The following is a 25,539-nucleotide window of genomic DNA, read 5'->3' on the forward strand; positions in this document are numbered from 1 at the left end:
AAAATTAGGCTTAGTCAGTAGTTTGGACATTACCAGCAGGTTGTCTTAATGAAAATGATACTTAATGAAACCATTAGAGCTTCTGTTAAGTTTTAAAGTTTTCATTAATTCCATTTTCATTAAAGTTCCTTTAAAAATTCATCCAAATGACTAAATTTTTCTCCTTTCTACCTTTTATCTTAATTTAATCATTCTTTCAGGAGCTAAGAACTCCCAAAGCCAACTGGGGAAGATAAAATCAGCCAAGAGAGGGGTGGGAGAGCATTTGAACAAGAAGACGGCCATAATGTCTTAAACAGCCCATCACTAGTAGAGGCATGAGGTGATCCCCTCCCCACCAATGGCAGGGGAGAATGGATTGAGAGCAGCCCTGAAAAGGAGGACTTGGGGGTGCTGGTGGACAAGAAACAGAACATGCCCCAGCCATGTGCTCTGCCAGCCCAGAAGCCCCTGTGTGCTGGACTGATCACACAGTATGGGCAGCAGCGGAGGGATGATTTTGCCCCTCTGCCCCACTCTGGTGAGATCCCACCTATAGAGTTGCCTCCAGCTCAGGGGTCCAGCATCAGAACGACATGGAGCTGCTGGAGTGTGTCCAGAGGAGGCCATGGAGATGCTCTGAGGGCTGGAGCCCCTCTGCTCTAGAGACAGGCTGGGAGAGCTGGGGGTGTTCAGCCTGGACAAGAGAAGACTCTGGGGAGACCTTAGAGCTCGTCAGTGCCTAAAGGAGCTGCAAGAGAGCTGGAGAGGGACTTAGGACAAGGGCCTGGAGGGACAGGACAAGAGGGAATGGCTGGGAAGCCAGAGGACAGGGTTAGATGAGATATTTCAAAGAAATTCTTCCCTGTGAGTGTGGTGAGGCCCTGGCACAGGTTGCCCCGAGCAGCAGTGGCTGCACCATCCCTCGAAGTGTTCAAGGGCAGGTAGGATACGGCTCAGAGAAACCTGGTCTAGTGGAAGGTGCTCCTGCCCTTGGCAGGGTGTTAGAAATGGAGGAGCCTCAACGTTTGTTCCAATTCAAACCGTTCTGTGATTCTACAAAACAGAGAATGAAACAGCCTGTATAGGGGGCGGGCCCCTGCTTGGTCTCCCAGCTCCCAAATACCTATCCCATGCAGAAAGCTGCATCACCTGGGCCAACAGCGTCCCCCCAGCCCCACGTCTGGGCTGAGAAACTCGGCAGTCGAGCCGAGCCGAGCCGAGCCGAGCCGAGCCGAGCCGAGCCGAGCCGAGCCGAGCCGAGCCCCTCCCTCTCCGCCTCCGAGCCCCTCCCTCTCCACCTCCTCCCCGGGCTATATATGGATACGCGGCGGGTATCTCTTCTACTCGCTGGCTGCACCGGGGCTGTGGGCTGGGGTGCGTTTCTCCATCCCATGGCCCTACCCGAGTTCTGACCACGCCTTCCACCATGAAGACCATCATCGCTGCCTATTCCGGGGTGCTCCGAGGTACCGGGGGGGCGGTGAGAAGGGGTGGAGATGAGCCCTAGTGCCCGGAGGGGGATGCTGCGGTGCGGAGGAGCATTGCGGTGTTTCAAGGGCTGGGGTGGGAGCAGCACTGAAACACTCAGCTTTATGATATTCCCCATTTTTTTGGCCGCAGGGATGTTGTTCTAGGGCAATAAGCAGGGGGAAGAGCGATGTGCAATGGCGGGGAGGCAGCTGCAGCTTTTCTTGGGTTGAGGATTACAAGTCTCTGCGCAGCTTTTGTGTTTTAGAGAGCTCGGAGGCTCCGGCTGCGCTCCTGGGGCTGATGGAAACGGCTGTGGTTGGTCTAAGTGAGTTTGCACCTTGGCAAAATGTGGGCGTGGGGCACTTGCGTATAAGCGAGTCCTTTTTTCCCCTTTTTGTGATGGTAGGAAGAGAAGTGTAGTAGTTTTATCGCCACTGCGTGGCTGATAAAAGTTTAGTCTCAGCCTTATTTTTATAGAATTATTTAGCTTGGAATAAGACCTCTTTATCAAGTCCAACTGTTCCATAATACTGTGTTCCCCACACCTACATCAACGGGAGAGGAGAAAAAGGGCAACACATTGCTAATTTTGTTGTCTTATAATGAGGAGCTGAAGATTCAGTGCTCAGCAGGAGCTTTGTGGTAGCCAGTTCCTCCAAGTTTGCTCTTACAGCCCTTCGTGCTGGTCAAGTGACTTGTTGAGAGAAGTGGAATGGGTGTCAGTGCCTGACACCCGTCGTGGGCAGAGCTGCTGCAGACACTGAACACTTCCCTGCATACTGGAACATGCTGGTTAACGGCTTTGGAGAGACAGTATAGGAAATCACAAACCACAGGCTACCTTGCCTGCTTGTAAAGGCATCTCAAAGGATCTTGCAGGAATAAATTCAGCAAGTCTGCTGAATCGAATTTTGTATCCCTTCTGCAAGGATGCTTGTCTAGAGAAAGGTCAGGATTTGCAAAGAGTGGGGGCTTTGTGTGAAAATGCACTTGGACAACGATTTACCCCGTGATTTGTGGAGGGTCCTCGAGTGATTGCTCTGTGTTGTGGAAGGCTTTTTGCCCTCAAAAAGCAAACTGCTAATACCTCCTGGGATGAAGAGACCTGTGAAATGGCTTATTGATTAAGCAATCGTTAGCAGAGCTGAAAGGACATGAACCTCGTGAATTAACCCCTGAAGTCTTGCTTTTGCACTGTCCTGCCCAGTCCTGTATCTAGAGCTGCTGATGCTCATCTCAGCCAGAAGGATTTTAGAGGTTGATCTGAAGGATCAGTTGTGAACCGACTGGGGAGAAGACCTGCATGTATTTCCTGTATTCAGCTCTGTTTCTTAAAATAACTTTGCTTGCTTGCACAACTAACAGAGGACAAGTTATGTTTTCAGCTGAGAGAGGTCATTTGAATTAGCAGCATCTGAACTGTTCAACTGAGAGTTAACTGCAACCTAAGTGCAGAGAATAAATAAATCAGGAACCTGTAAAATATGTAGGGTTGACCTGAGACCTTGGCGATCACCTTGCTGGCACTGGCATGTTAATGATAGATCTAGGACACATGCATAATTCAAAACAGAGTGTGGTTTAGGGACAGTGATTGGCCTCATCTCTGGATAATCCTGATTAGCAATGGAAAGCTGTCTTAACTCTCCTCAGGTCAGTTTTCCTCTGAGGCACCTCATGGGGATCCTGCAGTGATATTTGTGCTTTTTAACTTAATTCTTTGTGTGTTTCTGCCTGGGGAGATGGGGGAGGTTGCCTTGGTGACTGCAACATCCAGCAACCCCTTGCCAGTGCTGTAGCCTGCCTGGGCAGGAAAGCACAGGTGCCTCTCAGAGGAGCTCTGACTCGGGCTGGGTTTTGGGGATAGTGATGTGGGACCCTGCAGATCAAAAGGTTCATTCATGGGACCTCATGTACTGCTTGATCATGTTGGACAACTTCTCTCACTACAGAGGATGTGTAGAACAAACCCACTAGGCTTTTTTTATCCTATCTCCCTGAATATTTTTTTTCCAAGTATCATGCTTGCTGGCTTTGGGGTGAGTATGTGAATGGCTCATACTGTCCTTTAGTCTTATTGCTTTCCTGGCATCTGGTTTCATCCTGGTGATTGTGTATTTTGCCTGAATTAAGTCTTATCCTATTTTAAAGACAAGTTAAAAAAAAAAAGAGTGCAGGCATCTGCCTCCATATCCATCCCTGTGTATATGCAGAGGAATGTCCTTGGATATCAACCAATATTGCAAAAATCAGAACAGGTCTTGGACCAATACCTAGGGTTGGATAATGCTCTGAGATACCTGGTCAGGTAGGAGAGGTTGTGGTCTCCTGATCTTGACCTGCCTCACTTTGGCCATAGGATGCCTAGGAGGTATCCTCTTTGTGTTTGGCAGAGCAGCAAGGAAGTCTGTCTCATCCCTCTCTCCTGAGGAAAGATGCCAATATGGCTGGAACACTGAAAGGCTGTCCTGTGCTGAAGTGTCTTTTCTTATGTTGCTTCATCTGTCAAGTTCGGGATGAGGAAGATGATTTTGCTTAGCTTTACCTTGGAGTTAGCCTTACACTGCGTGTGAGGTTTACCAGACCTCAGTTCTGCTCTGGGGTGGGCAGCCTGGGAGCTCCTGTTTTGGGGGAACAGGATCACTGCTGGCTGCAATCAGGTGTTTTCTCTTGACAAAGTTGCTTGGGAGGTGGAGGTCTAGGCTTGCCCATATGAAACCCCTCTTTCAGAGCTCCCATGTGCTCTGGACACACTGATAAGCTGTAGTGTGATGGGTCATTTTCTCTTATCCAGACCTGTTTAGTCTTGCTAACTTAAATCTGTGCTTGTTGGCTGGTCTGGGGCAGCTGGGTCTTAAGGTTACATCACTTTAACCTACATACAGCTGTGAGTGTAGAGACTAAGGGCCGAGTTTAGTACTGTGAGTAAATGCAGAACTAACATGAGAAATGTCATGACAGATTTGTTTATTGGGTCTGGAGAATCCCAGCTCCTTTCTAAAGGAGCTGATACAAATTTTTATTTGCATGTCCCTGTTAACAATGTTGTTGACCTCCAGTTGTAGACACACTGTACTGCAGATAATATGGGATTATTGAGTAGCTTCTTGGGACAGGAGCAAACTGTTCTAAAGCTGTGTACAGGGCAGGATAACTATACTCTGCTCTGGTTACTCATTAGTTTCTTAACAAATTTTTTTACTCTATAGTGAATATGTTTGTGCTTGGGGCACCCAAGTAAACCCACAACACAGAAGAACTTGTGTTGCTGAAGGGGTTTTACAGGTGTAGCAGCCTGCTATGTGGACTCCTGCTCTTGCATGGGAGGCTGAGTCCTCCTGAATATTCTAGTATTGGTCTGTTTATCTTATCTAGCTTTGTTATGCCTTCAATCTCAGCTCCTCTGCCAAATATGTAGCTCAAAATGTCCATTTGCAGCTTATGCTTTGATGGATCTAATACGGTTTTCCTCTAAATAAGATGTGTGAAGCAGTTTAATTCTTGGCCAAGAATTAACATGCTAATTGTTTGGAAAAGGTAGCAGATGAAGCTTGGCTTTAACAAGGTTTCAGTGTATTTTTAACTACATGTAACACTTCCTCTCAGTTAATTTCTTTGGCTGACTTTTAATTAAGTCCTGTCAGTTGGGTTTTTCTGGTGCCCAGGTGTGAAGTCCTGTTTACTTCCACTCTTGGGATCTTTGATTCTGCTTCCCTGCCTATATACATGTTGTTTGTGTAATTTATCTGAAATAAACTGTGCTGGAAGGGCATCAGATGCTGAGCCTGTATTGCAGGAGTCAAATGCTTGGTCAAATTATTTGCTGACTCCAGGATCTCTTTGGTAGCAACTCCTGCATTTGATATTTAATGGAATTAAATGATAAAAGTGTAGTGAGCCCATCACCAGTTGCAGGATAGTTGGCTAATGTTCCTGAGCTTCCTTGGAAGGCTGCAGATGGCTGCCATCTCTGAGCAGCAGGGACGTCTCCTGGAGAAGTTGCTACTCTGTCCATCACGACAAGGAACATCCTTGAGAGCCATGCATGGCTTAGTGCAGGGAGTATCCCATCAGTTTTCCAGGGAGTGGGCTGCATTGTGATCTGGGGTGCTTAGGATCTCATCTGAGATGAGGAAACCTGTTGGTAAAGTATGTCCTGTGTAGACATGGTTTGCCAAGGCTGACCCCAACAGTCATGGAATGGCATGGGTTAGAAGGGATCTTAAATGATCCCCCTGATCCAGTCAGGCTTTCCAGTTCTAGAACAGGTATCCTGGAAAATGCTCCAGGGACTGTGCTGCATGGCCAGCACAGGACAAGCTACTATCTTCAGCAGTAGAACATGGAGGTTTTGGGTTTCTTCAGGGTCCAGAATATTTCCTTAGGAAAAGACTGATAGTAATGGATACTGCCTACGCCAGCATTTTGTATCCTTGTGCCTTAGAGTTAATTGTAGTTATGTCTACTGGACCCTTTTAAACTAGGTTATTAGGATAATCTGTTTCCTGAAAGTTAGAGAAAATGCCTTGGGCTTTTAGTATGTGAAGGGCGCTTGGTGTGGATCCACAGGTGAGCCCTTAAGAGGAAGTATTTTCTCTAATGGACTGAACCCAAGTGCCAGTGTTGGGTTATTCTTCTGTGACTGAGTGCCAACCCCCCTTTTCCTCCCCCATTTCTGTTGACTTGTCAAAGCTCTTCTGCTGTGTCACTAGTAACTGGCCTGGTTTTCCAGAGCATGGAGGGTCTTTCCAAAAATGCTTCCTGGCCACTGAAGGTGAAAGGTTGCAAGGCTTGCATGGGAGGTTGAATACACAGTGTCAGGTCTGACATGATGAATAGCAAGCTCAGGACTGTCTGGAAAGGTTTGTCTTGGCACTAAATCTGTAAATGGCTGGTTGATGAAATGGGTTCATCTAGAGTCTGCAGGTTTGGTGCAAAGGTAGACCTGATGAACTTGCCAGGTGACTGACCATTCCCACAGCCCTTTCCTTTGCTATGGAGCGTCTTTAATTTCTTAACTGGGAATTAAATGTTAATATTCAGCCCATGGTAACTACTGAGTTTTCTGGTGTGGAGAATCTTGTTCTCTTTGAAGGATATCTTTGCTTTCAGCAAATAACTGACCCAGGACACCACTTGTCCAAAGGCAGTGCTTAGAGCTGTCTGTCAAACCACTGCCTTCCCTCTGTCTGCAGAAGTTGGATGTGAGCTTCATGTGGTTTGAAAAACAAGTTGACAGGTTGACTCGTGCTACCCAGTACTGGTCTATTTACAGGGCTGGCAATGCCTACAATTTGTTCAAACATCTAGAAAATGCTAAAGTACAAATTCTCATTTGGAGGGATAAACAGTTCTTCTCTTTGGGAAGAGGATAGGGATTTAGCTGATCCAAGGCTGGAGTGTTGGGTTTATGAAGCCAAAGAGGTTTGGTAGTGTAAATGCAGGTGCTAGAAGAAAAAAATTACATGGGACTGGGCTTTTATTGTTGTTGCAGCGGGGATTTCTGCAACATGTATAGATAGCAAGGCCCGTGGAAAGAAATAGGGACCGATTCTTGATAGATTTTTTAGCGATTTTTATTCTCCAGCCACATGGCTGGGGGACTGACGAAGAACTGAGCAATCACGGGACAAGCAGGGTCCTCCCCGTGCAGGGGAATACAAAACAACCAATAGGGAACAAGATTGACCAGGGAGTAGGGAAACCCCGTAGGCCATGCCTCTACTCCAGGGTCCCCTCCCCCTGGACCCCATGCCAGGGGGGAGGAACCTCAACATATTGTGAGTCATAAATCATCTCCAAGACTTCTGGCTTGTTTTGAGGACATAGGCATAAGGCCAGAGACACCACTATTGCTAAAAGCTTTCTTTAGACTAGTATCTGGTAATCCTCAGTCTACATCAAGTTTGTCCATGTGCAATTTTGTAAGATTTTTGGGATAGCAAGTTCCTGGAGCTGTGGCCCCTTGGCAAGAATTGAGCAACCTGGTCTAGTGGAAATATTCCTGCCCATGGCAGGGCATTGGATTGAGATGAGCTGTAAATGTCTCTTTGAGTACATACCATTCCAAACCCAAAGATTTCTTTTACCCTTGAACAGGCAACTGGCTTTGTAGAAAAATGGAGTGGAGTTTATCCCTCACCCCCCATTTGGGGATTTACTGCTAGATTTTACAGCATGGGATTTCTGAATCTCAGTGCTTAGATACTCTAGTGTGGCAAATCAATGCATGGTGACAGTTTAACTCAACATATTCTCCTGTCTCACCGCAGAAACAGGAGAACTACTTGCTGGATTCATTCTTAATACTGCAGTATATTATCTTGTAAAGTACTGCCTCCAGCTCTAGCTCCTACTTCAACCTAGATTAGTGCTGTAGGTTCCAGTTTACTGGCAGTTGTAGTGGTATGATCTATCCCAGCCTAAAACTTGGTCTGCTTAGAGTAATTAATGCCCAACCCACTGCTGGGATTGTCCATGTAACATGGACTAAGCAGAACCAAGGGTCTGAACTAGGTGGTCTGGCTCTAGATTTAGACTGCAGCCTTTGGTGTGGCTCCCCCCTGAATACTGCCAGGGATGAGGCATCTGTGTTTCACCACCCTCATAGTAAAAAACTTCTTTCTTATCTAATCTAAACTGACCCTCATTCCTATGAAACAGATCCTTTACATATTTAAGGGATGTGTCAGTGAGAGTGTCTTTGTAGAAACTACCAAAAATCCTAGTGCCTGCTTATACCTAGAGAAGCTATTTTCAATCAGTTTCATTTGACTGAGTGTGAACACTTCCTATGGTATTACCACTAGCAGGGTCATATCTCATCAGCAAGGACCGAACCTCTTCAATGTAATAGCTTCTTTCATAGGCCTTCTAATAAAAGGCTGATCCTTAAACACAAAAGGAAATATGTAAATATATTTGATTTGTATTTTGGCCAGTTATTACGGTGCTTGTAAATAAAGTAACGAAGAAAAGTGAAGGAAGACCCACTTGCAAGTGCTTCTTTCTGGAGGCTGTTGAATATATTGTCAAAAGCTGCAGTGGGTGGTTCCTCATATAGAAAGCAAGTCTTTCACTTCAGTGTTTTACCCACTTTTGGTTTTCTCCCCACTTGAATATCTTAAGCTTCTTCAAGAGTGGCTTTCAGCTCCTTCCTTCTTATTTACTGCTTTAGGATTGCTGATAGTTTTCTTTACTCATAGAACTGTGGATCCTCAGGGCTGTATACTGAGGTGTTGCTCAACCAGCCCTTGGGCTGTGCTGAGTAAGGCTGGAGCACAGAGCTTACCTTGAACAGCACTGGGAGCTGTGCAACAGGCCTTGTGAAGGGTGGATGAGAACAGCTCAGACCACAGCCTGGTATCTGCTTGTGTGTGGCTTGAGGCAGCTGATCTTTATCTTATTGTGAGGTCATGGGGTTCCCTCTTACCAAACACCACTTCGAGGAACTGGCAGTTTGAGGTGAGGGTATGTGTTAGGAACATGTGTTAACATCCTCTGCATTTTTATGGTCAAGTGAACAGAGGCTTGCTCAGGTGGGAACTGGTGGTTACCCATTAATCCCTTTCAGTATTCTGAAAAAAGCTGGATGTTTGCAGATGGCAATCCTTCCTCTTCCAGGATGCTCAAACTCAATGAAAAATACTAGCTTTTAGCAAGCCTTTCTCTAAAAGCAAACTGCACATTTATCTAAAAAATCTTATAAAAAAAAGTTGAACTTGATGATCCTTCCTTTTATGATTCTATTTGAAAGGAAAAGTATTATTACCTTTGCTCAGTATGCAAATGTTACTGTATTTTTTTTTTCTTTCCTTAGGCACAGGATCGGACATTCTTTCTGCTCTGCAGGATTTGTTCTGGCTATTGAAATCCAAAGCAGAGAAACAACTTCAAATCATCTCTGTGCTGCAATGGGTTCTCACTTTCCTTATCATGGGTAACAGCTTTTGGCCTAAAGCAAAGGGGTTTGGCTGTAATTCTGGAAAAATTTTAATGCAAAAATGTTAACTTTTACATAAGTATTAATTACTGGATGTGTACTGCAGCAGGGTAGTTCCTGGGGTGCGTGGTTATTATAAAACAGTTACATTGATATTTTCAACAATAAATGAGTTTTCCTGGCTCTAGAAACTCATAAGAGCTATGGGAAGACTGACTGATGTTTAGCTCATGTCTGTCTACCGTGCAAATGAGGCTGAAACAATTGGAAATGTCTTACCTGGCTCATTCATGGGAATATCCACAGAGAGTTTTCTTAGAAGCAGCTGGTAACTGATGTGATTGTGACAGGAATGCCTTCCTCTTGGCTTGGTCTCCTTCCAGGAGGTACCAGAGATGGGCAAGAAGTGGTTGTGTTAGACCAGTAAAAGAGTAAAGCCTGTTTGTCCCTGGGTACTTGGATTATGTGAAATCTCGGCCTGCTCTGCTCCACTGGATTGTTAATAATTAAACTGGAGAATAACTGCACTCAGCATCTGTCTCACTGTACCTTCCCAATTCAGTTTGTGCTAAAATGGTAATGTCACTTGTAGGTGGGATCCTTGGCACCCTGGTGGGATGGATGGCTGATGTAGAGCTGGTGTAACCTGTGGAAGATGTATGTAGCTGTGGGGAAAAAACCCTTGATGTGAGCCACAAAGACATCTTGGTGTTCATCAAGTCTGGTGAAGCAGCTGCCCTACTTGAAGATATAAGAGATGCCTAGAGGCACCATTAAGGGGAGGTTGAGGTTTTCCAGAGCTCTAGAGGAAGCTGCCTCAGCCCTACATAAGGGGTTTTTAGACAAATCCAATTTGATTGAGGATTAATGACATCAGGCTTTGACATAGATTCAAAAGGCAAGGGGTGTAAATGGTGACCAAAACCTGATGCAACCTTGTTTTCTTCTTTCTTGCACCTCTCCAGGTATTGCTTGCACTTTAATCCTCATGTACATACTGTGCACAGATTGCTGGGCGATTGCTGCTCTATATTTAGCCTGGCTGGTATTTGACTGGAATACACCAAAGAAAGGTAAATATTACAGAACAGATCATTGCTGTTAAAGTGTCCCTGTCTCCATATTTGGACAAAGAAGCACTTCCTTATAATGGATGACTTCCCTTCTTAGTGGGACTTGGCTGAATCACTGACCAAAAGCATTATTCAGTGAAGCATTTAAATGTCAGCCCTTGGCACTGCAGGTTTTATTGATGCTGAGGGCAATACAAAATTAACATTCACTAATATCTTGCCATTGCTGGCTTTTACTAGCATAAGGCACAGGTTCTTTCTGTAGTTCAGAAAGATCTAAAGATTCAAGACCTTGCTGTCCTCTCCAGCTCTTGCAAGGTTCAGATTATGATGTGATTATTAAGATGTAGCTCCTCTATGGAGTCAGTGTTGCTGCAAATTAAGCAGAAGACTTTATTTCAGAAAAAAACCCCAACCCTGTGGAAGCCAGCAGTGGTGACAAGCTTTGGCAACTACTTTTATAGCCAGATTAGCACAGTTCTCCATGGCCTCAAGATGACTGAAATCATCCAGGATTTTGGCCTTTCCCAAAGGTTGAATCTGAATGTTTCTAGTTTGAATGGAGAGTTGTCTACTGTGAATTTGTAGTCAGGCCTTAATTTCCTTGAAGTCCCTTATATTCAGAGCATGCACTGATTTCAGTGAATGATGCAGGTGTCCCACGTGGAGGAATGAAAGTGTTGATTTCTCTAGTGAGACAGCAAATGCTGAAGTCCTCTAGGCTTTTTGATGGACAACCATGTGGAAAGAGCTTTAAAAGCATGATTCATTTTTCTCAACAGGGGGAAGAAGATCCCAGTGGGTGAGAAACTGGGCTATATGGAGGTACTTCAGGGATTATTTTCCAATAAGAGTAAGTAAAAGTTTAAGTGTATACCCTGGGATTTAACTGCTTCAGTGCCTTGTACTGGCACTAGTCTGTCTGTGACACTGAACCATAAGCAGGACATGGCTCAGTTACCACTGCCATACCATTGCTGCTTGTGGCAGCTGTGGTTAGAAAATCTGAAATGTATCACCAGTGGTGGCAAAGTGATTGCCAGAAGCTTCTGTTTCTAGTGGTCTTACCAGATTTCTGGAGGCAATCTGCAATCCTTGTTCATCTCTCCAGCTTCTGGAGACACTGGCACAGGTTGTCCCAACAAGTGGTGGCTGCCTCATCCCTCAAAGTGTTCAAAGCCAGGCTGGATGGGGCTTGGAGCAGCCTGGTTTAGTGGAAAGTGTCTCTGCACACAGGAGGGAATTGGATGATCTTTAAAGTTCCTTCCAATGCAAATCACTCTGTGATTCTCTTCTGTGCTGCAGCAGAGTCCTGTGTAGTGCCTGACCCTAACATTGTTCCCCTCTCATAAATCATAAAATATAGCCCAGTTCTCCAGTAACACTTCCGCTCTGGGATGTATTGGGCCAGAATATCTGGGACCCCTGTGCACCAAAAGCCTTAGCACTTCTCAGGGAGCAGTGAAATTTGTTCTCAAGTCTGTTTGCTTCGGAGAAGGGGGTTTTCCAGCAGTGGAAATAGCTTCAGTTCTCCAGCTTGTAACTTGCTCACCACATACTTGTGTTTTTCCTGCTGGTTCAGACATGTTGCAGAAAGAGGACAGGGCTGCCAGGCTGCTCTGGGACTGCAGAATTAGCTGGATGACTTGGAAGGGAGCAGGGGTCAAATTTGGCGAGGAGGAAACTCGATCCTCTTTGGAAGGGCACACAGCTGAAAGGACTATTATGTAAGGTTGTTGGCAAGTTTTATTCAGCTTGAGTATGAGGAAGGGACTTTGATATGGCTTTTGAGCTACCTATCCCCAAGATAGTCCAGCCTCAGAAAGGAACAGGGAATCCAATTCCAGCAGGATGCCAAAGCGGCTTAGACTGCATTCTTCCTTTGCAAAGTCACTTGAACTCTCAGGGTGCCTGAACGTGCTGCTGGTGAACAAGCCTTTTGTTCTACTCTTAGAAACATAGAACCATTTAGGTTGGAAAAGACCTTTAAGAGCAAGTCTGACCATTAACCCAGCACTGCCAAGTCCACCATGAAACTTGCTGTTGTTAACAGGTAATTCTTGGCAAGCCTAAGTGTACATGGAAAAATTCACTATGCCTGCACAGGCTGGAAGTCAGCCTGGGTCTCATGGCTGACAGAGAACTGAGCAGGCTCTGCCGTTGAAGATGGGTGTCAGATTGTGTTGTGTTTTAGTACCAAGTCCTCAGTGCTGCACTAAACATTGCTGCCTTGGATATTGCTGAAGTGGGCTCTGTTATCCTGGTGACTTGATTCCAAAGTGTCACCTGTAGTGCTGGTTCCGCTGTTTCATCATTCCTTTAATGGCACACTTACCATTGTCTTCATGGAAATATGCTCTGCAGAAGCCCTGCAGGTGAGATCCACTGTGGATATTAAAAGTGTCAAACAGCTGGCTTGTTTAAGTAGGTTTAGAGATGAGATGGGGTAGATAAACTAAACTTTGCAGCAGTTTTTAGGTAAATACTTGCTAGTTCAGATGGCCCATTTGTGAGAACTCCTTATGGGTTTCACCTTTGCCACTAAGGGGGAAGAGCTGTGCAAGGTTTATGGAGCCCACTGGTAGTTCACAGGCAAAGGGCAGAACATGAGGGCTGACAGCTGGGAGATGACTCCTGCATGTGTTTTGGGGGAACAGCCAGCTGGCTGCAGGGTTGGTAAAAGCTGCTACGGGGATCTTAGGGCAGAGAGGTGCTAGAGGTGGTTTTCTGCAGTTATGGGACTGATCTTACAGCATGAACAATGAATAATATCTCTGGGTATTAGGAATGGTACCAAGAACTGGAATGTCTTGGGCTTGAGTTTGCTAAGAGCATGGGAACTCCTGGGTTAAACTAGTTACCTGTTCTTGGTCAAGAGGGAGATGGGTCTACAGAGGATCACTTGTTTAAATGTTCTCTCTGCAAAAATCCCTTTTACTGGATCCTGATCTGTGTAATGGCTCAGCAGGGTTTGGTTTGTGTCCCTGGCTCATGGTTTGTCAGGGCAGTCCTCTGCTGCATGTGCCTCGTCCTGTGCCATGTGTCCACTGAGCACTGCAGGGATGGATCACACCAGTGGCAGTCTCACTGGTGGCATTTGTAATGCTGAACTTGGCTCCTGCAAAGTCTGCACATAGAGCTGTGGTAGCTGCATCCATACCTGCACAGGTACCACATGTGTTGGGCTATCAGCTCAGATTTAATTCATAGAATCACAGTACAGTTGGAAGGGACCTTAAAGCTCATTTCATTCCACCCCTCTGCCATGGTCAGGGACACCTTCCATTAGCCCAGGTTATTTCAAGCCCTGTCCAAGCTGGCCTAGAGCACTTCCAGGGATGGGGCAGCTACAGCTTCTTTTGGCAACCTGTGCCAGGGCCTCATCACCCTCACAGGGAAGAATGTCTTCCTCTTTGGCTTGCTGTATTAGAGTAGCTGCATGAGAATCAAGCTCTGCTTTGATGTTTGTGCTGATTAGGCTGGTCTCACTGGAGTCAGCAGTGCCTCCCAGCCTGAAACACCAGAACTATTGTACCCATACCTGGAGATAGGTGGTCATGTTTTGTAATACCAGGTGGATTTGGAAAGCAGCCTGAATCTGGCTCAGTTATTCAGCATGAGCAGTGGTTGGCCACATTCTCTGGGGCTTCATGCAGGTGCTCTAACAGTAATAAGCTATTTTAGGGCACTAGAAGCTTAAGTTTGTCTGCTGGTTAATGGCTGGCCTTGTAAATAGTGCTTTAAGCTAAGCAGTGCATGAAGCAGCTGGGGAACATTCCAGTGAGCTGAGTCCTGGACCTGAAGCAACAGGTGAAGCCCAAGCCCTTGCAGGTGTATGCATGGTGCTGGACTGGAGCAGACAGATCCCAGCAGTCTCCTGAGCACATATGGCTGATCTGAGGATGTCATGCTGGGAGTGCCATAATTTAAAGGTTTTATTTAGGTAAAGAAGCTGTTACCTGAGCATGTGAGCATCTCCATGTGCAATAGGACTCCCGGTATCCAGGGCTGCAGACCTTTGCCTCACCTTTGTCAGGCTGTGAGCACTTCAGGTGTGTGGAGGGAGACTGGATGACTGCACTGGGGGAGTGGGAATCTGGCCAGAGCAGGAATTGCTGCTAAAAGTGTTTTTTTTTTTTTTTTTTTTTTTTTCTTTTTTTTTCAATTTTTCTTGTATTCTGTGTCTTGGCTAGCTTCCTGGAAAAGCTCCTCCTTAATTGTTGTATGTGAGTTACAGAATGGAAATAGAGGGGTTTGATTGCTGTGTCCTAACCTAGTGTAGTGGAAGGCATTCCAGCCCATGACAGGGGGTTAGAACAAGTTGAGCTTTAATGTCCCTTCCAACCCAAGCCATTCTGTGAATTTATGATGTATATAATACTGGGAGCCTCGTGGGGGGTCTTCAGGTCCTGGCTTGCACTGCTGGGAAGGTAAGATGATTTCTTCCATAATGTTGCTGGGTGTGATGCAGCTAATTGCAGTTCTTGGGTTGTTTTGCAAGCTTACATGCTCATGAGAGCTGCTGCTTGGATCCTGCAGGATGAGCTCTGGTTTTCTGCTCTTTGCATGCTTCCATAGTCAGTGCTGCTCAGCTCCCATCCAAACAACTGATTTTCGTCCTGCTCTTTGGCTCCTGGTACTACTGCTGAGCAGCAGTAGTTCTGCAGTCCCCTTTCTCCTCTACTGAATATGCCACTGTTCCTACAAATAACATTGACAATATGGTTCTTTAGCTGTATCTGGCACTCAAATATTAACACTTGTTTTCTTTACACTATTGCACTGGCTTACTGCTTCTATAGGCTAGCTTAGGTCTGTGCATAGAAATCTGTTATTATTAGACAGATGGATGAACTTTGCTCCCAGAGAAACAGGTTTGGTCTCTTAACAGCAGCTGGGAACAGGTGTTAGTGCAATGGGGGGTGAAGGTTCAGCTTCACTCCCAGTACTGATTGTCCAGCTGGGATGCAGCAAGGATGTGCTGTCTCTGCCTTATCATGGGAGCACTGAGGCTCCAAAGAGCTGTGTGGGACTGGAGAAGACCTTGAATGTAAAAGGAAAAAACAGCTGGAGTTTCAGAACAGAGTTGCAATAGTGTTCAGTGACAACTACAGGAATTCCTTGGGGCAACCTGGTAATACCGTTTGCTTCTCAAGGGGAGATGTTCAAAGAACCAGCAGTGAGTGATCAGCCTCCTGAAGAGAGCTTCTGGCATGGAATTATAGAATGGTTTCGGTTGGAAGGGACCTTTAAATGCACTCTAGTTCCAAAGCCCCATCTTGTGCACTTCACTGTCTTCACTCTTGCTGGAGTCTAAAAATAAGTGACTTACAGTACTTCAAGAATTCCTGCTTCTAGATTAAATTTAGGGAGAGATGAAGGTGTTGGCAGGTCAGACCCTCCTGAGGCTGAGTGTGCATTAGCAGATTCAAGACCTCCACTTGAAAAGAAGTGCCCAGCCCTGTCTGATGTCTGTTAGTCTTAGGTTCCCTGGCTTGACTTGAGTGGAAGAACACATAGAATCACTAAGGCTGGAAAAGACCTTGAAGATTGAGTCCAACTATTCCAGTGCCTTTTGGGAAATTTTTCCCTAATACCTAATCTAAATCTCCCTTGGTGCTACTTGAGGCTGTGTCCTCTTGTCTTGTCACTTCTTACCTGGCAGAAGAGACTGACCCTCATCTGCACCCCCCATGTTTACCTTCTGTGAGCCCCTGTGTTGTGGGACAGGTGTAGAGGGCAGTGGCAGCCTGCATGGGACAAACAGGGGAAAAGCATATATGTATGAATACCAGGCTAAATCTTAGCCTTCTCCCTTGCTGTTGGTGAGTTGGATCCTGCATACCCCTTGCCCACCTCCTGCAGTGGTGTGGGTGATTGATTGTCATGGGTATTGCCAACCCTATGGCTCCATAACAGGAGCTCTTGGAAAACAACCACAGCAATAAGACTGCAGCTTGGCTGGGGCTCCTATGAGGTATCCAAGCAATGGGCTCCACTGGGATCTGGGTGTCCTTGCATGTGGTGTAGGGGCTGGAGCAGGAGAATTCTTCTGTATGTGTGGCTCTGCCAAGATCAACATGCAGATGCCTCGTGCTCCAGAATGACAAGGACAAACCCTGTTTCAGCTGTCTGTCTTATAAAGGAGCTGTGCTTGGTGCAGGAGAGATAAGAGGCTTGGAAATCACCACCTTGCTCTGACAGGAGCTTTAAGGAGGAGTGTCTGCTACTTGTCCAGCCAAGCAACATGTGTCTGTATCTACCAGGCCTGGAGTCATAAACTCAGAATATTGTTTAGGTTGGAAAAGTCCTAAGATCATCAACTCTAACCATTCTGCCAGAAGTGCCAATCTCACCACTAACCCATGTGCCCAGGTGCCACATCCACACAGCTTTTAACTCCCTGCAGGGATGGGGAGTCCGCCGCTGCCCTTTGCAGCCTGTTGTAGAAGTCTCTCTACAACTGAGGAAGAGCTTATAGATGGAGTGGTTGCTTACCATATCACTACTTTTTTTCATGGACAGTGGTGTTTGGTCTGTAGTCTGTGATCCCTGTGTGTTGTAACTGGTCAAGGGGGCAGCCCTTCTACCCTGGGAAATGAAAGCATAGCCATCTGCTAATTGGGAAAGAAGGGAAAAGGGATTAAAGGATGACTTGGTGTGATATAGGCAGTGAGGCTCTGCAGAGCTGTTGTAACCACAAGCCTCTGTGCCCTCTTCCTGGAGCTCTACGTGACTTCAGAGGAAATTGTGCTGAACCTGCTGCTGCATCATGCCTGTATCGCAGCTGCTGTTTTAAATAGCACAGGAGCTGTAGCTTCATCTAGGGGCAAGGCTGAGAACAAGGAGGAGGGAATCAAGTTTCTTGGCATGCTGCTTTTGTGTGTTGCAATGGTACTTCAGCACCCTGTAGCATGATCCAACAGAATGGACTTGTGTAGTGCCAAAACACTTCTTGTCCAAGGCAGTGGGGTGTGTAATGCTAGTGTGACATCTTGGAAATCTGGGGCTTTTTTTTTTTTCCCCCCTATGGGAACTGATGCAGAGTGGCCTTTGCATATGCAGTTTGAGAGATGGGGTGCCAAAGCTTCAACTTGTAGGTCTGAGAGCTGCTGGGGTCTTGCTGTTGGCAAAAAGTGGCACTGTTGCAGCCTGAAAAGAGGAGATTTTTAGATCAGATATTAGGAAGAGATTGACTCTTAGGGTAGTGAGGCCCTGGCACAGGTTACCCACAGAAGCTGTGGCTGCCTCATCCCTGGAAGTGTTCAAGGCCAGGTTGGACAGGGCTTGGAGCAACCTGATCTAGAGGAAGGTGTCTCTACTCATGGCAGAGGTTTGGAACTGGATGATCCTTAAGGTCCCTTCCAACACAAAGTATTCTAACATACAGGAAAAAAAAAAAGAAATTTGATCTCTATTTTTGTAGGATGATGCAGCAGCCCTGCTGTGTTTTGTGCTGTGGGCTCCCTCAGACTGCATGTGTACTGCCTGGGGAAGATGCTCTGACACATGGCAGTATTGGTACCAGGGAATGGGTTGTTCCGTGCTAGCTAAGACAATTGTAGAGAGTCTCCATGCTGTGCAAACAGAGGAGCAAATGGTTAGGAATATTGCACAGCCTGAAAACAATATGATCACAACTCCTAGAGCATGTCCTGCAGGAATTGGAGATGGCTTGAGGTGTCTCATTTACCCTTTGGCATGTAGGCCAGGGCAGAACCTCTTAAAAGGAGGGATTGTTTCCAGTGGTTACCACCCTTCTGCACATTTTCCCACTTGTAAGGTGGCCAACAGGCGCATTAACTGGTTGGCTCTTTTTTTCAGGCATTTAGTGAACTTGCTTCTGCTATGAGACAGTGATGTTTATGTTCTTTCCCCCTCATACTGGGATGTGAGCCACTAATGTGCTGAGACAGGGCCTGGAAGGAGGCATAGCTGTGGCTACAGGACTGAAGAACTTGGTCGGTTTGGGCAAGAGGTGTGTAAGAATTCCTTAGGAAGGAGTAGAGCAGCAAAAGGCCCAGGCTGCAGCAACCCAAGCCCTATTCCTGCTTGGCTGGCAGGCTTCTTGTGTCTGAGATCAGCCTGTTTATCCTGCTCCCTTTGTTTGGGAGGCTGTTCCTAGCAGAGCCTCTGAAATCCAGAAGCACCCATACATGAGCTCTTAGGCTGTTCTCCCTGGTGGGAAGAGAGACAAGAACTGGGGAATATGACTTTTTTTTTTGCTTCTCCAATTTTTACTTGAAAATATCCATCTTCAATTGAGCTCTTTTTTCTTTCCTAGCTGGTTAAAACCCACAATCTGCTGACCACCAGGAATTACATTTTTGGCTACCATCCACATGGCATCATGGGCTTGGGTGCCTTTTGCAACTTCAGCACAGAGGCCACAGGTGTCAGCCAGAAATTCCCTGGGATCCGACCGTACCTTGCTACCCTGGCTGGGAACTTCAGGATGCCCATATTGAGGGACTACTTAATGTCTGGTGGTAAGCACAATCATACTGTGCCATTTCTGCTCATGCCCTTGGCTCTGAGCTGTCTTCACCTCTTTCAAGTGAAAAGCTGTGTTGGAAGCTCAGGTAGCCACTTCCTGTTGGTAGTATCACCCAAACATTGCTTTCATATAGTTGTCAAGAGGAAGCTATGAATAAATGTGAGAAATCCTGTCTAGTGGAAGGTGTCCCTGTCCATGGCAGAGGGTTGGAATAGGTGGTCTTCAAGGTCCCTTCCAACCAAAACCATTCTGTAATTCTGTGAATATGACTAGTTTGGGCTGCAGGGACTGCTGCTCCTCTGTGTTCATGCTTAACTCTAGGATACTCTTGTCCAAAGGCATAGTAAAGATATCTGACATCTGTAGTTGTAGAAGGTAGAGACATGGAACAAAGTTGTCCAAGTTGTTGTTACAAGGTACAGGAAGAAGTTGCACTGACTGAAAATACTGAGTAACCATGGCCAGCTCAGCTCCTGGTCTCACTACCACATGACTTGTCACACATCTGTGTTTTGTGGTGGTGGTGGATTCTGTCTCCACCCAACTGCACTGCTGGGTGCCTGCCAGGGTAAAGATTCTGAAGTATTGCATGGTTCCAGCTGTTCAGAGAGCCCCTTCCCTGAATGTATTCCTATAGATGGATCACACGGATTATGCAGTGATGTAAGTGTGCTGAATTACATTAATAGGTCTGTTTTAATGGAGTCCAGGATTTTAATGCTTGGGGCTTGTAAGTTATGACTGGGCAGAGGAAGCAGATTTTAAAATATCAGTAAAGTGTTCTTGCACAGCCTGAGCTTCCTTTTTGGAGTGAGGATGCCTGTCAATTAGATAGAGATGAGGGAGTAATACAAAGACCATGAATTGAACAATCTAGGAACCTGTTTGCTGTTTCTGTAACTGATTCATCAATAAATGACTTTAAAATAGATGTCTTAGTAAGTACCACGCCTGGGAAGATGACAGGAGTAGCTGTACCTGACTCTGACTTGTTAGAATTGACTATTTCTGAGATTACTGTCTTAACTGAGGGAGAGAGAGACTAACTGGATCTGGTGCAGAAAACGTGTTTGTCCCTATCTAGAAAGGGCAGTATCTCAAGCTGGTTTTTATCTTCCTGCACTGATGTTAGTTGCTGTGTGAAGTCCATAATTTAGGAATTCACAGAACAGCAGCACATGAGAAGTTGGGATCTGCTTTCCAGTCCGTCACATCTGCAAATTTAGTTGTTGCCTAAGTTTCCATGCAGCCTTTCTATATTTAAAAAAAACATCTTCAATCTGTTCAGTATGACTGGCAGACAAATCTTGTGGCCAGCCAGAGCTGCTTTCTCCTTTTTGGAAGGAAGGTGGGAGTAAACACTAGCAATGTCATTGCTGGCTTGGCTATCCCTGAGTGTTGTGCTTCCTCCGTTCCTAGGATCTAATCAAGACTACAGGTGTGATGAAGTTAACCTTCTGAAAGCCATAATTTGTCTTCACTTTTCTATCCTAGAACTTAAGGGTTCTGATAAAAAGGCCTTAACATCACTTGGAAAGTACTGATAATTCCCTCAATCCTTTTCTCTGTGGATGAACCACTTCAGGTGAAATTATAACAAATCCTAACACTGTACCAATACACACAGTTGGTTTACAAGTAGTAAGAATTCTTAATTTTACAGCCTACTAGAGGTTAAGGTATAGCAGGGATCATATAACGCATGAGGAGATTACCAGAAAAACCTGTATACTGTGTGAATGTGCTGAAGAGCAGAATTTATCTATTGCAACTTGTCTCCATGTCTCATTGCACTTTCTGAAGGAACGATTTGGTGCTTTGAGCAGCAGTAATCTCCTCCTTCTAACAAGCGTGAAAGAGCTGAACATAAATCTGTTGCCAGGCCTGTGTAGCCAGCATGAGCCTTGGTGTGGAGAATGGGAGAAGGTTGAAAGTTGGAGCAGTGAGTATAACCTGAGCCTTTCAGAGGAGAAACGGTCACACTTGATCTGTTCCAAGTGTGGTCTGCTCTGTTCATATCTGGAGCTGGGATAGGTGCCCAGATAGATATCAAGGCTAGCAGACTTGTCCTGTCTAAGCCCCCAGGGCCTGTTCATCATTTAGTTCTTGGCTCAAGTAATGGGCAAAAAAAATGGCCATGAGATGTGCAAAATCAGCTTCTAAGATTAAATAGTGTAATAGGGCAATGACCTAAAGTACTCAGATCAGATGTGTTGTGTGATGGGAATGTAAATGCTGGCATCCCACTTCTCCTTGGCTTATTCTGGCCAAAAATGAGAGGCAGGAGCAAGCTCAGACACCAATTGTAGGATAAAAGCAAGAGTTTAAAGAGCAGACAATCAAATTTCTTCACATTTTTAGAGCAATACAGAGGGAATTAAAGATGCTGTCTTGGGGTTTTCATTTCCCTGGAGTGGGGACTGATGCTTTAGGGCAGAGATTGCTTACTAAAGCTGAAGGGAAGTCCTGCTCTTTCCAGTGTGGTATAGTGGGAAGGACCTTTCCAGACACTTTCCTCAGAGTGTGGACTTATGTAAACACACTGTCCCATACATCCTTTCCTTCCCAGGACAGCAAAGGATTGCAAGAGCTTCATGTCATTTCAGATCTGTCTTAAAGGTTTATCCATTTATTCTTTTTGTATCACTAAAGTATGCTCCTGCATCTATTCTACTACCTAATCTTGCTGAGGAATTGGTCAAAATCAGACACTTTTATCCATCAAAATAACATAACTGCTTTCTTTCTCACTAAAGGTAAACCAAATCCTACTGTAAAGTTTACATGGAGGGAGGATGTCTAACACCAATGCCTTTGATATCACTAGGTACAGAAAATCCTTGCTGAAGTCTTTTGATAAAGGGAAATTATTGAGAGCTGATGTTTGTGGAGTTTATGACGAAGTCTAGTGCTGCCAGGTCTATGAACTGCTAGTTTAGTTAAGGAACAGGTTGCCTGCTAATACTACCCTCTCTGACCACAGGGAGATTTGACATCTCAACTTGCAGTTGAGCCATAAACTTTGTGCTGTAAGTATGAGGAGATCCTGAAGTCACCAGCCAATCATGTAATGTGACCCTTGTGTCTGTCTCCTTGATCCAGGTATATGTCCTGTGAACCGTGATAGCATAGACTACATCTTGTCGAAGAATGGCAGTGGCAATGCCATCATCATCGTGGTTGGAGGGGCAGCAGAGTCCCTGAACTGCACCCCAGGGAAGAACTCTGTGACACTAAAGAACCGGAAAGGATTTGTGAAACTGGCCCTACGGCATGGGTAAGGGGCAGCCTCAATGCTGGAGCAGTACCGCTACCATGCAGAAGGTGCTTTTATGTGAACAACTTGGGCTAGGTGAAGATGTCCCTGCTCAATGCAGGGGGATAGGACTAGATGGCCTTTAAAGGTCCCCTCCAGTCCAAACCATGCTGTGGTTGGTTCTGTTCCCTTGGAGGGATTCTCCTTTCTGCAGTTTTGCTGTGTTGTGTGGATGTTTGCCCAGAGTGCCAGGCATGAGTGTCCTTTAGCTTCTGCCCCTGAGCAAGGTACAGGGGTAGGGGGATCCCTGGGACAGCAGGAGGCTTCCAGGGCAAGGAGAGGCAGGTGTCAGTAACCTGCATGGGGTGATGACCTGTGCAGTCCCCCTGATCCCCATGTGTCTGAAAGGAGATGTCCATCAAAAATAGGAGTTGAGTATATATGGAAGCATGTCTAGTGCCTGACTGCACAGTGTTCCACAGGCATATTGTCAGTACAATTCTCTTGTATGCCTTCAGAGTATATCTATTATGTCATGGCAAGTCTGGCTGGCTTACATCAGTACCTTGTGCTGCAAAAAAACCTTTGGGCAATGTATCAGCAGCTGTGCAACCTGGCAGAACACACAGCAGCAAGTGTGGGGCTCTCCAACTGTGGTCATATGAACACACATATGACAGTCCAGGGGGTGGGGTCCTGACATCTTTCTGTCTTTCTAGAGCGGACTTGGTTCCCGTCTACTCCTTTGGGGAGAATGAAGTGTACAAGCAGGTGATCTTTGAAGAGGGTTCCTGGGGAAGATGGGTTCAGAAGAAGTTCCAGAAGCACATTGGCTTTGCTCCATGCATCTTTCATGGCCGTGGCCTCTTCTCCTCTACCACCTGGGGGTTGTTACCTTACTCCAAGCCCATCACTACTGTTGGTAAGGTTTTGGTATAAACATGCAGTGTGCCTCTCTAGGTAGCAGAATACTTGAGTCTGTGCTGTACACCTGCTGTAGTTGGAGTCTTGGCTTTCCCTTCTATATAAAACCTTCCAGCAAAACTGAGAATGAGCTAGAAGAGTTTCCAGAGGTTACAAGCCTTCAATCATGTTCTGCTTCTAGGCAGTCTTGCAAGAGACCTCTTTCTGGGGGGAAGAGGCTGTATCTCTACTTTCTTTGGCCTTGGGTAGCTAAAGTCAGAAGCAACCTGGCCCCCCATGCTCCTGGAACTGGCCAGTGGGTTGCTGTCTGACAGCTGAATCTTAAAGCCAACTCTAAAACTTGGATTTGAGTCTTCCAACCCAAAGCAGCGAGGCTTTGAGGGAGGGGGGACAAAATGGTCAGCTTTGCCTTTGTGGTGTGTATAGGGGAATACATAAGAACTGACTCTTGGCTTCTGTTAATTGAGGAGGGATTTATCACTCTGCTGTAAACAGAAGGGGGATTTCCCAGCCACCTTGTACAGTAGAGGCATTTGTGTAGCTAAAGCAAATCTGGTATTGCTGCAGATGTGATGTGCGTCCTTGTGGTGGGACAGTTATGCTTCAGAGCCTTGTAAAAACTGGGAGGAATCAGGCAAACCTCTGCTATAATGGCAAACTGTGCTGTGCCAGAATGGATGTGCTGAACTACGATAGCTGTGTCCATAGAGGACAAATATCCAGGTTGTGGAAGCATTTAATCTAATGTGGATTTGTCCCTTTTTTTATCAGTTGGAGAGCCCATCACCATCCCTAAAATCAATAATCCATCCCAGAAGGATGTGGACTTCTACCATAGCATTTATGTGGACTCCCTGATCAAACTCTTTGACAAATACAAGAGCAAATTTGGCCTGCCAGAGACTGAGGTCTTGGAAGTCAACTGAAGGCACTGGCTCAGCAGCACCTCCTTCTTTCAGAACCAACAAATCTTTTCCAGGAGTCCACGTTGTCATTGTGTACTTGAAAGCATGTGTGGGTGTATGTATCCTTTAAAGCAAGTGTTTAAAGTATTGCTAGACCACTTTTAAAAATAATAAAGGCTTTGCTTTAGAGAAATCCCATTACAAACATCTTTTTATACAAAAAAAGCACAACTCCCCATTGTTGGATTGCGAGGATTTGGATGGGGTAAATGATTGCCTTTGTAATCTGCTATATAATGCTGTTGGATGACCAGCAATGGATTAGAAACATTCCTACAGATACTGTACCTACTAGCACAAGCTATTTTGGGAGAGTAGGATCCATCTGGTTTTCAACCTAAAAAGCAGCAGGTTGATTTGAGCAGCGTTGCAGTTTTACAGGCATGTTGCACAAGAGCCCTGTTGACACATTCTTATGTAGCACAAGGGTATTTCTGCTTTGGAGAAGCCCATTCTGAAAGTACAGTTGGGCTGCCAACCCCCCTCGTGTGACATCTATGACAGATGATGCAGGAAACCAAGTGGGAAGAATTGGGTGAACCTTGATCCATAGTGTAGTGGATGATTTTGTGGTTGTAATTTCACCAGTGTATTTGAAATGTCAGTTTAGAAGCAGGTATGTCCCATGTGCAGAGGCTTGTAGCTGGAAATATGAGACTCCTTCATAGCCACACTGCTCCAAGGATAAGCTCTAGGAGCAGTGGGATGGTGCATTTGTGTAGCCCTGGTGTTGCAGACCTTCAGGGTAGCCCACAGAGGGAAAATGCAGTGGGACTATTGATGCAAGTGCTTTGGATCCCAGAAGTATTTGGGGAAATCTAGAAGTAACTTCTGGCCAAAGACGGCTTCTAATTACTCCATCCAGTGAATGTAAAGGAGTAGCCTTTGCACACATAGGGTCTAAAGTGACCTACTCTTAAAAGTATTTACAAAATTTTTATGTGGATGTTAACACTGCTTATAGTGAGATTTCTTCAGAGTACAGTTTATGTATAAACCTGAAACATTGCACTACTTGCATGTCTGACCTGCCTTTTAAACCATTCAGTTGAGTGTGTCTTGAGCTCTAAAATGTGCCTTTCTTCCATGCAAGAGGATGGTACTTCACATTCCTGGAATCTTGCCTCTAAAGACAAATGTTCATCTGTCATATTTGATAGATTATTGTATTACAGAGTATCAATTTTTGTACAAATTTCTAGAAATAAACTTGGGCAAAAATAGTGGGCTGCTTTGGTCCCTTCAGTGTTGCAGGGTGTGTGGCTGGTATTATAGCAATAGTTTGTGTGATTGCAGTTATGCCTTTTTTCCTGTGGGGGAAAAAAAAATGGTTTGTCTCTCCAAAAGCAGACTCACACCAAAATTGCGATCTCTGGAAGTGTGTAGTGGTGGACCTGGAAGAGTTAGATTAAGGGTTGGACTTGATCTTA

The 25,539-nt window shown here is 45.6% G+C and overlaps 1 protein-coding gene across 1 annotated transcript; it reads left to right on the forward strand.

Moving 5' to 3' along the window:
- The first annotated feature begins 1,279 nt into the window (after positions 1-1,279).
- DGAT2 (diacylglycerol O-acyltransferase 2) lies at positions 1,280-25,332 on the forward strand. Its single transcript, XM_048293633.1, has 8 exons — positions 1,280-1,448; positions 9,272-9,391; positions 10,360-10,467; positions 11,250-11,320; positions 18,752-18,956; positions 22,067-22,241; positions 22,940-23,142; positions 23,916-25,332. The coding sequence occupies exons 1-8, from the start codon at positions 1,409-1,411 to the stop codon at positions 24,068-24,070; spliced, it is 1,077 nt and encodes a 358-aa protein (XP_048149590.1). The 5' UTR covers positions 1,280-1,408; the 3' UTR covers positions 24,071-25,332.
- The last annotated feature ends 207 nt before the right edge of the window (positions 25,333-25,539 follow it).

Source organism: Corvus hawaiiensis, chromosome 2 (assembly GCF_020740725.1).
Source record: "Corvus hawaiiensis isolate bCorHaw1 chromosome 2, bCorHaw1.pri.cur, whole genome shotgun sequence".
Taxonomy (NCBI): domain Eukaryota; kingdom Metazoa; phylum Chordata; class Aves; order Passeriformes; family Corvidae; genus Corvus; species Corvus hawaiiensis.

Bases quoted from the DNA above. Each gene is read 5' to 3' on its own strand.
- DGAT2 (XM_048293633.1), top strand. From the start codon at position 1,409: ATGAAGACCATCATCGCTGCCTATTCCGGGGTGCTCCGAG. The intron at 11,321-18,751 runs GTAAGTAAAAGT...TTTCTTTCCTAG, and splicing joins GGGATTATTTTCCAATAAGA to CTGGTTAAAACCCACAATCT. The intron at 18,957-22,066 runs GTAAGCACAATC...TCCTTGATCCAG, and splicing joins GGACTACTTAATGTCTGGTG to GTATATGTCCTGTGAACCGT.